General features: G+C 39.4%; 2 protein-coding genes across 7 annotated transcripts in view; one reads left to right on the top strand and one right to left on the bottom strand.

The window, feature by feature from the left end:
• Window positions 1–5340, top strand: part of LOC126590559 (uncharacterized) — a 109027-nt gene extending 103687 nt beyond the window's left edge. For 2 of the 5 annotated variants that reach the window (XM_050256014.1, XM_050256015.1), the window contains one exon: window positions 3606–5340. In XM_050256014.1, the coding sequence (XP_050111971.1) occupies window positions 4573–5247 (675 nt within the window). In that variant the 5' untranslated portion in view covers window positions 3606–4572 and the 3' untranslated portion in view covers window positions 5248–5340. Of the gene's footprint in view, window positions 1–2691 lie in introns of all 5 variants that reach the window. The other 3 variants (XM_050256012.1, XM_050256011.1, XM_050256013.1) reach the window with 3 other exon arrangements.
• Window positions 5341–7187: 1847 nt separating this feature from the next.
• On the bottom strand, window positions 7188–10826 carry LOC126590552 (meiotic recombination protein SPO11-1). Of its 2 annotated transcripts, none has more exons than XM_050256002.1 (15): window positions 10746–10826; window positions 10526–10625; window positions 10285–10358; window positions 9781–9882; window positions 9405–9478; window positions 9198–9214; window positions 8870–8939; window positions 8727–8763; window positions 8519–8566; window positions 8360–8418; window positions 8235–8266; window positions 8016–8121; window positions 7702–7822; window positions 7565–7628; window positions 7188–7480 (listed from the first exon to the last, which is right to left on the bottom strand). In XM_050256002.1, exons 1-15 carry the CDS (start codon window positions 10810–10812, stop codon window positions 7354–7356), a joined length of 1098 nt encoding a protein of 365 aa, XP_050111959.1. In that variant the 5' UTR covers window positions 10813–10826; the 3' UTR covers window positions 7188–7353. The 2 variants fall into 2 exon arrangements, with proteins under 2 accessions (XP_050111959.1, XP_050111960.1); XM_050256003.1 differs by having other exon boundaries at window positions 8360–8400.
• Window positions 10827–13555: the final 2729 nt, after the last annotated feature.

Genomic DNA, 13555 nt, shown 5'->3' with positions numbered 1-13555 from the left:
TTCTGCATGTTTCCCTGACCCTTCCAGCACCATTAAAAGTGTACTTGGATTTACTTTCCCTGAAATTTTTACCGTTCCTCCCTCTGCATCTATGTTAATTTTATACACACCTAAATTTCACAGAGACATAGTAAAATAAATGAAATAAATAAAAGGTATGCAGTAGGAATATTATATTTTCTTTTCTAAAAAAACAAAGAGGCAAAACATTGGAAAATATATACCATAAATATTCTGCAAGACATCATAGATCTTGTTCCTGCATGCCTCACATTTGATTTTTACTTTCAGAACACAACTCTGCAAAATAATGAAATTCATATCAAGTTATACCAAGTGATATGCTAAGATAAAATAAAAATCGCAATTAAAAACAAATGAAGATAACATATGTGAATTAGGTCGTTGGCCAGTTAGTTCAAACTTCACAACAACAACAACAACAACAACAAAGCATTTTCCCACTAAGTGGGGTCGGCTATATGAATCCTAGAACGCCATTGCGCTCGGTTTTGTGTCATGTCCTCCGTTAGATCCAAGTACTCTAAGTCTTTTCTTAGAGTCTCTTCCAAAGTTTTCCTAGGTCTTCCTCTACCCCTTCGGCCCTGAACCTCTGTCCCGTAGTCACATCTTCGAACCGGAGCGTCAGTCGGCCTTCTTTGCACATGTCCAAATCACCGGAGCCGATTTTCTCTCATCTTTCCTACAATTTCGGCTACTCCTACTTACCTCGGATATCCTCATTCCCAATCTTATCCTTTCTCGTGTGCCCACACATCCCACGAAGCATCCTCATCTCCGCTACACCCATTTTGTGTACGTGTTGATGCTTCACCGCCTAACATTCTGTGCCATACAACATCGCTGGCCTTATTGCCGTCCTATAAAATTTTCCCTTGAGCTTCAGTGGCCTACGACGGTCACACAACACGCCGGATGCACTCTTACACTTCATCCATCCAGCTCGTATTCTATGGTTGAGATCTCCATCTAATTCTCCGTTCTCTTGCAATATAGATCCTAGGTAGCGAAAACGGTCGCTTTTTGTGATCTTCGCTAGATTGCTCCGGTCATTAGTGTGGATAAGTATATAAATGGATAGAGATAGGAAAGCAAACACAAGATGTACGTGGTTCACCCAGATTGGCTATGTCCACGGAATAGAAGAGTTCTCATTAATTGTGAAGGGTTTACACAAGTACATAGGTTCAAGCTCTCCTTTAGTGAGTACAAGTGAATGATTTAGTACAAATGACATTAGGAAATATTATGGGAGAATGATCTCGTAATCACGAAACTTCTAAGTATCGGAGTGTGGTGTCGTCTTGACTTGCCTTATCTGTCTCATAGGTAGATGTGGCATCTTCTCTGGAACTTCCTCCATCCAGGGGTGGTATCTTTAACTGGTGGAGATGCACAAGGTAATGTATCAATTTCACTTAAAGCTTACTTGTAGTTTCAGGCTTGGTCAAGCGCGATACAAACCATGTAGTAGGAGTCCCCCAAGTCGCCGAGCTAGGGGGTCTGCTGAAAGAGGTGACAGACAAGGTAAGCAATCAGAGCTCCGACTGATTGTTCACCTTCTCCCCATCTTGCAGCAGCATGAAGGATAAAGAGAAGAAAAATGAGAAGAGATGATATGAGATACTTTTGCTTTTGAAAAAGTAACTTTCCACAGGCTTATTCTTGAACTGAGCTGGAGGGTTTTCTGGTTTCCTCCAGAGTATAAGGCCGACTGAAGAATTTAAGGGTCAAAACAAGTCCATCAAATCTAGAGTACGTTCCACCCTGCTGATATGGGATACTTTTGCTTTTGACAGAGTAATGGATGTATCGGCACGTGTGCTGTTACGCTTGTCTCCACATGCTTCCTTGTATCCTTCGCACTTGCCCTATCTGTTCCTCAAGCAGATGCGGAATCTTCCCTGGAAACATAAGATGTTGAAGATGAGTACTCGAGAGCAATGCCAGGTAAGTAATCAGGTAAGGGGTTCCAGGCAGTCAGTTCCTGGCTGGTAGCTTGATTCCAAGTGCTGACTGATTGCTCTCTTTCTCCTTGTCTTGCAGGTAAAAACAAGGCCAAAGGAAAAGACAGGGAAAAAGCATGATATGGGATACTCTTGCTTTTAACCCTGATGATATGAGATATTCTTGCTCTAGTATAGCTTGTTTGCAGAGGTATTATCGGGGGGAAAGAAAGCTGAATATTTCGAAAGGCTTCGTTGGGAGTGCCCTCTCAGATATGATGAAGGGTTGAGCATTTTTGCAGGTCTGCCTGTCCGTTGGGGATGGAGGTCGACATATATAGGAGTCTCCCTAACAACAAGTAGTAATGCTATTCCTTTACCCTGCTTGGTCATAGCACGGTAGTGGGAGCTGCCAGTTTCACATGTTTTAACTCTGTCAGAGCACTTTGAAAAAGTGGTCTGTGGTATCTGGCTCTCGAGATTCGGAGAACGATGCCTCTTCGATTTTTGAGAAAGCAATCATGCTGGGGGTCTGGCTCTCGAGATTCGGAGAGCAGTGTCTCTTCGATTTTTTAGGAAGTAATCATGTTGGGAGTCTGGCTCTCGAGATTCGGAGGGCGGTGCCTCTTCGATTTTGGAGCAAGCAATCTTGTTGGGAGTGTTGTCTCGAATGTGAGTAAAGGTTGGGCATGTTTGCTAGTCTACCTTGCCACGAAGCACAAAGGTTGACACACAGGGACTTTCCAATTATCCAGCAATGGTACTGTTCCTTTACCCTCTCTTCGATTTTGAGAAAGTAGTCATGTTGGGAGTCTGGCTCTCGAGATTCGAAGGACGGTGCCTCTTCGATTTTGGAGCAAGCAATCTTGTTGGGAGTGTTTTCTCGAATGTGAGTAAAGGTTGGACATGTTTGCTAGTCTACCTTGCCACGAAGCACAGAGGTTGACACACAGGGACTTTCCAATTATCCAGCAGTGGTACAGTTCCTTTACCCTTGTGGGTAATAATATGGTAGCTAGACCTTCAAAATTTATGTGTCTAAACTTTGTTAGTGCTGTTTCTTTGCTATTCTTTTACCCGTCTTGGTCAGAGCGATGTAGTGGGAGCTGCAAGCTTCACGTGCTCAACTTTGGCAGAGAACTTTGGCAAAGTTATCTGTGGTACCCATGAGCTATTGTTGCGTGTGGGAAGTGGGTGATTGAATAGTAAGATTCATGTGCTTTCTACTTCACCAGAAGTCTTCGACAGAATGCCCATAATTTCTGCAAAGCTGAGTGTGCGTGTGACAGGTGCTGACAAGGCTAGAAAAGTAGGTGCCTCTTCGATTTCTGAGATCAGCCCTCGTGGTCTCTGAGCAGCCCAGCTTTTGAGAAAGCGAGCGCCTCTTCGATTGATTCGGAGAACGATGCCTCATCAATTTTTGAGAAAGCAATCATGCTGGGGGTCTGGCTCTCGAAGATTCGGGGAGCAGTGTCTCTTCGATTTTTGAGAAAGTAATCATGTTGGGAGTCTGGCTCTCGAGATTCGGAGGGCGGTGCCTCTTCGATTTTGGAGCAAGCAATCTTGTTGGGAGTGTTTTCTCGAATGTGAGTAAAGGTTGGGCATGTTTGCTAGTCTACCTTGCCACAAAGCACAGAGGTTGACACACAGGGACTTTCCAATTATCCAGCAATGGTACTGTTCCTTTACCCTCTCTTCGATTTTTTAAGAAAGTAGTCATGTTGGGAGTCTGGCTCTCGAGATTCGGAGGACGGTGCTTCTTCGATTTTGGAGCAAGCAATCTTATTGGGAGTGTTTTCTCGAATGTGAGTAAAGGTTGGGCATGTTTGCTAGTCTACCTTGCCACGAAGCACAGAGGTTGACACACAGGGACTTTCCAATTATCCAGCAGTGGTACTGTTCCTTTACCCTTGTGGGTAATAATATGGTAGCTAGACCTTCAAAATTTATGGGTCTAAACTTTGTTAGTGTTGTTTCTTTGCTATTCTTTTACCCTTCTTGGTCAGAGCGATGTAGTGGGAGCTGCAAGCTTCACGTGCTCAACTTTGGCAGAGAACTTTGGCAAAGTTATCTGTGGTACCCATGAGCTATTGTTGCATGTGGGAAGTGGGTGATTGAACAGTAAGATTCATGTGTTTTCTACTTCCCCAGAAGTCTTCGACAGAATGCCCATAATTTCCGCAAAGCTGAGTGTGCGTGTGACAGGTGCTGACAAGGCTGGAAAAGTAGGTGCCTCTTCGATTTCTGAGATCGGCCCTCGTGGTCTCTAGGGAGCCCAGCTTTTGAGAAAGCGAGCGCCTCTTCGATTTCTGAGATCGGCCTTCGTGGTCTTTGAGCAACCCAACTTTTGAGAAAGCAAACGCCTATTCGATTTCTGAGATCAACTCTCGTGATCTCTAAGCAGCCCAGCTTTTGAGAAAGCAAACGCCTCTTCGATTTCTGAGCAGGCGCCTCTTCGATTTTTGAAGCTCCGTCGAGTGCAGATTTTTATAGAGGCTGACATTAAGTTTCAAAGCACACTTGAATCTCCACCAGTAGAAGTTTCATTCTTGCACTTCTAAGATCTTGATTTGTCTGACCTCTTCTCTCTTCAACACCTTTGAAAATGTCTGGCCCCTCCGACCGTCGTTTTGACTTGAACCTTGTTGAAGAAGCAGCCCCGCCTTCTCCAGACAACATATGGCGCCCATCCTTCGTCTCCCCTACTGGTCCTCTTACCGTTGGGGATTCCGTGATGAAGAATGATATGACCGCTACGGTGGTGGCCAGGAACCTTCTCACTCCCAAAGATAACAGACTACTTTCCAAACGGTCTGATGAGTTAGCTGTTAAGGATTCGCTGGCTCTCAGTGTTCAGTGTGCAGGTTCTGTGTCTAATATGGCCCAACGCCTATTTGCTCGAACCCGCCAAGTTGAATCATTGGCGGCTGAAGTGATGAGTCTCAAACAGGAGATTAGAGGGCTCAAGCATGAGAATAAACAGTTGCACCGGCTCGCACATGACTATGCTACAAACATGAAGAGGAAGCTTGACCAGATGAAGGAAACTGATGGTCAGGTTTTACTTGATCATCAGAGATTTGTGGGTTTGTTCCAAAGGCATTTATTGCCTTCATCTTCTGGGGCTGTACCGCGTAATGAAGCTCCAAATGATCAACCTCTGATGCCTCCTCCTTCTAGGGTTCTGTCCAGTACTGAGACTCCAAATGATCCCCCTCCGGTGCCTTCTCTTTCTGGGGCTCTACCGACTGCTGAGACTTCTCCTAAGCAACCTTTGTGAAGGCTCCCTCTTGTGTGTTTATTTTGACTCATGTATATGTACATATTTGTAGCTTATCGGGGATATCAATAAATAAGCTTTCCTTCATTTCAACGTACTGTGTTAAATACACCAAAGCCTTCTTCGCTAAGTTCTTTGAAGTTAGTTCAAACTTCAATTCCATAAATTAAAGTAACTTAAAATATCATCTTGTTAACAAAAATTATGAAGATAGAGTATTGAGAGTATTATATTCTTACCATTTGTGCAACAGAAGAATTCATCCGAGCTTCTGATAGAATTTCTTGGTAGCTCTTCTGGATGGTGTTTTCTTGCACTGACAGTGTGACCTATTTTTGTCTCGTTTATATACATTATTTTTTAAAAGATAATTACTTATGAATTACATATTTTATAGTTGTATTTTGGCTGTTATATTCTGGATCAATTTCATAAAAATCTCTCGTCCCGAATATTCCATGTAATTTTGAAATATTATGTCCAGTTGTGAAATTACTGTTTCTCAAATTTCACCTCTGCCAAAAGTAAACCTTGCAGAAGAGGTAAAAAAAACACGTGATATTGGATGGCTTGCCTAATACATGTCAGGTAATTTTAATATTCGAATTTTGGTTCTTAATTCGGATTGAGGGATTTAAGTGTGAATGTTGACGTACAGTTGTCATTGTACATTCGTCACAAATTACAAAAGTCAATTTTCGTATAGATCAAGTCAAATTAACTAAGAAGAAAAATATTAACATATAGAATAAAAAGAGTAATTTAATTTAGGATTTTTATTACAAATAATTTTTTAAATTGACTCACTCTATTAATATGGTCATTGAAATTAAAAATTAATTAATATAGTCCTTAAAAATAGGTGTTGTAAATCGGTCATTTCGTCATAATTTCGTTAAAAATTCTGTTATGTGCTGATGTGGCACATAACTGGATCTTACAAGTTCAATTAAATATTACCAGGTAGATTAAAATATTAAAATAATAAAAAAATAATTTTATTTTTGAATAATTAAAAAACTAAAAAAAATGATTTGGGAATTCTACGGAGCTCGACTGCCTCGACAACAATGGCAGCAAAATTGGGTTCCTTCAATTACAATTTCCCGGAGAAGAGAAAGCGGTTGCTCTTCGTCGTTTGGAGTCGAACAGTCTCTATGTCTCTGTCATCTCTCTCTCAGCTTAGTTCCCATACCATTTTTTGTTCTTCTTTGGCACCCTGTTCAAATCATCAATTCCATCAGTTCCTGGTTCTAACTATTCAATCTTCGTTCACATCGGTCGCAGAAGAAATTTCGTATCTTTATGTACCCATCCTCCCCGATGCTCAAGACAACAGAGGGTGAAGAGTTTAAGTTTAGTAAAGAGAATGTTAAAAAAGAGTAAATATCATGGATAACCTTTCAATGGAATTGGAATTTATTGATCCACGTTTCATGAGAGTTTCTCTCATGTAAACAATATAAACAATATGTGTAAAAATCATAATGATATTCTTACTACTAAATTATACCAGTTTCATATGATTTTATGTGACAATTTATGATGAACATAGAATTGTAGTAAATTTCTATGGTAAGAATATAATTATTGTTTTTATTTATTTCGAGTGATGGTGGTTTAGCCAAACCTAAAACCTTGAATACAACGTATTAGTATTACCTAAAACCATTGGAGTTTCAACACATTGGTACTCACCAGGTCCATCACATTTCACCAAATTAAACACAATGCCTTGCAACCTGTCCAAAATCCTGTTTCTGCAGGATCACGTCCAAAAGAGAAGTAGGATTTTAGCCCCCGCCAAGAACAGGGACCCCGGGTGCAGTTAAATGACGTTTATAAAGAAGAACTAGTTACGAGTCAGTTTCCAGGGATGTAGAACTATCAGATGCTGCTATTTGAAGTAAAAAGGTAAAAATCATAACGCGCCATAATCATAAAGGAATTACATCGCTAATTATTGAGGCATTCCAGTTTTGTGTTTTCGGATCATTGTTTGTTCACTTAACAATGGTTTGAAATGCAAATGCTGATTACTCTCTGCAGAAATAATCCTAACATTTCTTTTACCCTACAAGCTAAGCAATACAAGTTTAGATGGTGTTAGATGTGTACTCCACCTTGAATTTTAGATGGTATGTACACCTCCGACAAAAAGTTAATTTCATGCACAGACAACGCTTCTAACTCAAACTTCACTCCTCTTTCCAGCATCAACTGTAGCTCCAATCTATCGTCAGAAAAGAGTAAATCTATCAAATGTTATTTAATCCACTCGTACGAAGATGAAACAAGAAAGACAACAGCGTCTTACCTCCACTGTGGTGCTTCTCTTTGTAAGTAGCATCGAAGTAGAATTGCCTCCGTTTTCCTCTTGTCTGACATGATTATAAGGAACCTCAGGAGGGTTGCAAACAAAAGAATGCCAATGTAAAGTGCCATATCTCTCACCTTCTGCTGTCAAAGGAAGGAGGCACTGTTGTGGAAGACTGTACTTCTCTGAGTCCGAAGGGAAGGCTCCAAGCCAGAGTACCTCGGGGACGCGTAGAAATTTTGCATCATAGGCCATTTGCTTACATAACAATGGGAGTGCGTTAATTTGATATAGCTTGTGCTTTATTACAATGTACAAGTAGTCTACAAAACATTTGACTTATTCAGCAGTTCTTAATCTTCAATATGTGCAGTGTTCCTAGGTAGTTCACATGCTGGTCAACTTAGCAAAATGTAGATAACAATTTAATGGATTGATTAGAAAGCCTAACCATAGAACCAAACCGATATATGGAGAGGATGTCAAAACCGTACGGATCACAATCTACCAAGCAATAGATAGGGAGATGCAAAGTATCAACAAGGAGCCCCAAAAACCTAGCAAACATGATGGAAATTAATAAGAATTAAACAGACAAAAGGGAAATGAACGTGCAAACAGCATATAAGGAAAGGCACTCCCTATATGAAGTTTGAAGGGGACTCTTTACCTTCTTGTGGGAATATCAGGATAGCCACGTCCCTGTGAAGAAAAACACCCATAGAAAAGTTTAATAAAAGCTGTTGCAAGAACCAGAGAGAGTTAATATGGACAAAACAAAAGGTGTAGGCTTACAGTGATAACGATGCAATGGTTTTTGTTGCAAAACTGGTCATCTGCCAATCGTTGAAAAACTGTACAAGATATATAAATGATGGTTTGTTGATAGAAGCACACATCAAAATCCAGCTTTATCATGCTAAAGTGTCAGAGTTGTTATAAAAAAGAGTATACCTGATTCTTTCTCCACAACAAGTATGCACCGAGCTACACTGACAATATCTGCATGTTAGAATTAAAGGTTTGAGTTTTTTTCTTTAGACACTTAGGGTTGATCTATAAGAATTAGCAATGCGTTTGTAAACTTCACATTATCAAAATTGAATAACATTGTATCCAAACACAGAAAATTTTAAATATTCTCTCTTAACCATCTGGATACCTCTGACCTCTTCAACATGAATAGGGACAGAGAAGGCCTGTATGTGAACCAGATGCAAAGTTTTAAGTTCAGACACAGTAAGGTGACGATGAAGAAGATATCATATAATAATATCACAAAAATCAAATTAGATCCATTCTTACTGTGTTTGGCCTGTTTATGCAATCAAATACGTTTCCAGCTTCTGAAAACCTTAACCAGCCCATTACCAACCTATAAAGCATGTCAATTAACATTCTGATTTGACAATACGTGAATTGTGATCACTGTTATCAATGCAACGAAAAATCCGATCCTACCACAGGGAGGAAGTTGATCAACTCCAGATTAACAAAATATTCAAATAAACCAGAAATGCACACATTTAAATGTGAATAATTATTGGCATTGGTCATTTTCATACAAAATCAAACAGGAAAGCACACCATTATCTTCTTTCTTAGAAAATCAAGCGAAAATTTTCATACGTACCCCTTTCCTACAGACACCTGTCAAAAGGAGGGAACAAGAAACAAATAACACAAACTGTGAGCAGCTTATCAAGTTATTAGAAGCTCATGTGGTAATTCAAATAGCTTAGATAATGCCACTGTACTAATCATACATAACAGGCTCCAGTACCCCTAATATAAATAAAATAGCAATGAAATTAAATGAGGAAAATATCGGAGTACCAACCACATTCAAATTGTGGCGACTACACTGCAGAAGGATACATATATCATTGATTGCACGGTCTACAACTGACTGATCTGGATTGTACATTAAGCAGAAAAGATTAGTACTTACATGGAGAGACCGTGGAAATAACGCATCAAGAACTCAAATTATTAAAGATCAAGTCCAAACAGAAATGCTGTGTTCTACATAACATCTTTAACACAAAGAATTAGGCCTCGATTTCGCTGCACATGATGATAAGTCAAATGTACAATTTACAAAGAATTCCGTTTATCATAATCCAAGTTCGAGGTCTTGTAACGAACTACATCATATAAATTATATGGTAAGGGTTATTCTTCGACACTGGAAATCAAAATATAACTCAGATCACCTGAAAATATAGAAGGATGCATGTAATAGATATCCCTCTTAGACCCGTGTCTGTTTTCTTGCAGAAGTTGCTGAACAATCAATAGAACCTTGAGCAAAACATCTGACACAGATTCGGAGAAGTAGGTAATCAATCAATAACAAATGTAAATCTCTTACAAATTTCCGACAGCGTTATCAGTCATGACCTTATAAATATTTATGAAGTTGAAAGTCTAACAACTTAACATGCTTTGCTAGACCAAGGCCTAGATTCGAGTCCCGCAGCCAGCAATCCCTCTTGCTGGGCTAAGACCCCCTCTGTAAGTCCTTGAAGAGGCTTGTGGTATGCACTGGCTCTAGGATGGGTAGCCTCCCTTGCCCGTAAACTTAAGAAAAACATAACATGCACGACTCTATAGCGTACCACTCCTCTGATAAATTTGTTTGTTCATTCTTGATAAAAATAACAAAATGCGTTTCGAGGTGAAAAATAGTATTCCATAGCAAGCACAACGTATCCTACCTAATCTACGCACATGGCTTGCCCTTCGAAGCGTGAGAATCTCCCGCCATTTTGGTGAATCGATGCTACAATAGCTGAGATAACAATTTCGATAACTAATCAAACAAAAACGTAGTAATAATGTATCAATGAGTACTGAAGCATAATGTTAACAACTCTGTGTTGCTTGTTTGGTTGCTGAGAAAATAGATGAAAATCTGAACAATCAATCAAAAACGAGAGAGTAAGCTAAGGATCTAACCAATTTGAATCTGGATTCGCGCAGTAATTTCTGAAGCGATCGATGATAATCTCCGGAGACCGTTCATTGCTAAGATCTTCAACCATAGCTCGAGTAAATTCTGGGCACCCAAATAAATTCCCAAAAAATTGGAAATGGATAATTAGAAATTAGTGTCTACTCGAAACAACTGAATTCCGAATTTAAAAGCTTGATATGATTGGGAAACCTCAAATCTAACCTCTAACTTTTCTTAGCAGATCGCGCGGCCGCGGCTGTGAGCTCCATCTCCAGTGCTTTCCCTCCATAATGCTTTGCGTTGAGTTAATGGAAATTTTTGAAAAATAATTTTGGGATTGGACTTATTTATATGGTTTCTATTGGGCCGGGTCAGTCAAGTTAGCTTGTGGGGAAGCGTGTACAGTGTTTTTTGAACTTGGGCCTTGATGGATCAAATCGGTAAGTTTAGTGCGACAATCATACTGTCATATGATGTTTATCCAACTATTAAATTGCATCACGGTAGTACTCTCATGAATCAGTTTGTTTGTCGAGAAATTCTTCAATTCGGGTTTCGGACCACTTCAACAACACGGAACAAACACAAAAAACCAACCCTACTTTCTGGACCCATCATCCTCTCTTTGCCCGTAATCCGATTGTCAGACGGAAGAACCTCTCATGTTTGTCATACTTAAAAATTTCTCGAAAATTATCTATAACACCATGCGTTGGATACAAATCTTATCTTTTCTACAAAACGTAATATTCAAGGTTGTGGGGATCAGTAGTTGTACAAATCTTTTCTACAATATCTCGCTTTTGTACTAACACCAATCAGATACCCATTCTATCCCTGTGTTATTTACATCTTTTTAACTTTAAGACGTTGACATCACTTAAAATGATGGGAGAAACTAAAGTTGAAAAACCAAACAAGTATTTACCGGTTATAAACTTCTTATTTAAGCATGATTGTGTAAATCCTATATTAGATTCGATTCTAGTTATTTTTTCCTATATGGACTTGTATTCTTTGGAGGAGAAAACACATCTCTCTCTATATTCTCTCTGTGTCGCCGGCCCCCTTCCACTATCAGTTAAATATAGGACACAACACGTTATCAGCATGCTCATACCGATGCGCTTAGGAATCTGATGTGGAAGCTTTCTACGTCAAACCAGTTCACTAATATCATCACGCAATCAGGTTCTTCCAAAACAACGGTTTTTATCTCGATACTTTTTGTAGCCCTGATAGCATGAACATTCACCATAATGCATGACCCAACTTTACGTTTTTCGAATTTTAGATTTTACATAAATTGTGTATGCATTATATCTATAATTGTTGAATTATGTGAATTTGATATTGCCATGAATTGCATCAAATATCTGCTCATGCATCAAATTATTTTATGAATATGCATTGAATTAATCTGGAATTGCACAATAAATAAATAAATAAAATTATCATATAGTTTTTTTTTTAAGATTTCATTGAAAACCCTCCATGTCGTGGGCTTCTTTTCCTCTGAGTCGAGAGCCCGAACTTGGAGCCACAGCTTTAGGCCCAAACCCTAAACCCGATGCCCAGACAGCGTCGCCTCCCTTAAACCATTGAGTAGCATGGCAAGCAGCCATGCACAGCCATATCTGGCTACCTCCCCGTCAACCTGCAGTTGTCACCGATAAGTCTTTGCCTGAAATTTGATGTTTTTTTTTTAAATTGAAACCACAAATTTCTAGGGTTTTACAACGTTGAGAGTTTTTCACTCTCCGTTCCAACTGCATCAGATCCTAGCCCGTAGCTAGTGATTCTGTACACCTGGTCTGTGATACACTTTATCTTGGGCCTGCAGCCCAGCCAAGCCCAACCTAGCCCAATTTTTGGGTTTGGGCCGCACGTTTCAAATTACTCAACCCACTTGTGGGCTTTAGCCCATTATTTTGGGCCCCGAGATTTAATTGCCTATTTTTTAGGCATGTTGGGTTTTATAATTTTTTTTCACCCACACTTTAAATTTGGCCCGAAGTCCAAATAATTAATTCAATTATAATTATAGACCTGAAGTTCTATTTGCATATTTTTATTGTTGCATATTTCTGTGTATGTGTGTGTGTGTGTGTGTGTATTTGTGTTTGTCTACAGGAACATATGAACTTGAAGTTCATAATTATTTTGAAACCTAAAGTTTCTAGAAACATGCTTTGTTTGAAAACCTAAAGTTTTCTTTAAAAACATCACCTATGAAAACCTGAAGTTTTTTTCATGTAAATTTAAACCAATGCATGTCTATTAGAACTTGAATGTTCTACTCCTATGTGAATGTGAATGGATTGATATTCTTCTCCATTACACTAATCACATCTTGTCAATTTATTTTGTGATAGGAACGTGTAGAATTTGAACAAACTCGACTTTACTGCTTTAGAGGTCTTTGGAATGAACAATCTCAAGTGGGTCCAAGATGTGAAGCTCCACCTCACTACAAAGAATTTGTGTACCGCCATTAAAGACGAGACGGAAAATCCGGTTGGCGAAGCTGAGAAAGGCATTGCCATGATCTTTATTCAAAGACATATTCATAATGCATTGCAAACCAAGTACCTTGCTGAGGAGGATCCACGAGCACTATGGGTTGCTTTGGCTGATCGTTTTGATCATCAAAATGACATATTCTTGCCCGAAGCAAGACATGACTGACAGCATTTGCACTTCCAAGACTTTAAGTCTGTGAATGAATATAATTCTAAAGTTTGTCGGATCCGATCACTTCTCAAGTTCTGTAACGAAACCTTAACCGAAGATGATCTCTTGGAGAAGACCTATTCGACATTCTCTGATACTAATATTGTCCTGCAACAACAATATAGAGTTTAGAAGTTCACTAAGTTTTCGGATTTGATCTCTGTTTTACTTCTCGCTGAAAAGCAGAATCAACTGTTGATGAAAAATCATCAAGTTCGACCTACTACGGTGACTACTGTGCCTGAAGAACACTGTAGCATAAAAAAAGGCCCAAAACACCAACATAGGCGTGGTAAAGA

Source organism: Malus sylvestris, chromosome 11 (assembly GCF_916048215.2).
Source record: "Malus sylvestris chromosome 11, drMalSylv7.2, whole genome shotgun sequence".
Taxonomy (NCBI): domain Eukaryota; kingdom Viridiplantae; phylum Streptophyta; class Magnoliopsida; order Rosales; family Rosaceae; genus Malus; species Malus sylvestris.
Note: the sequence above shows the minus strand (reverse complement) of the source record. Positions and strands in the feature narration are given on the sequence as shown.

Excerpts from the sequence above, each read along its gene's own strand:
- LOC126590552 (XM_050256002.1), bottom strand. The coding sequence starts at position 10,812 with ATGGAGGGAAAGCACTGGAGATGGAGCTCACAGCCGCGGCCGCGCGAT. Across the intron at positions 9,883-10,284 it reads AAGCCATGTGCGTAGATTAG|ATGTTTTGCTCAAGGTTCTA; the intron begins GTAGGATACGTT and ends AATCTGTGTCAG. Across the intron at positions 8,419-8,518 it reads TGTTGTGGAGAAAGAATCAG|TTTTTCAACGATTGGCAGAT; the intron begins GTATACTCTTTT and ends TATCTTGTACAG.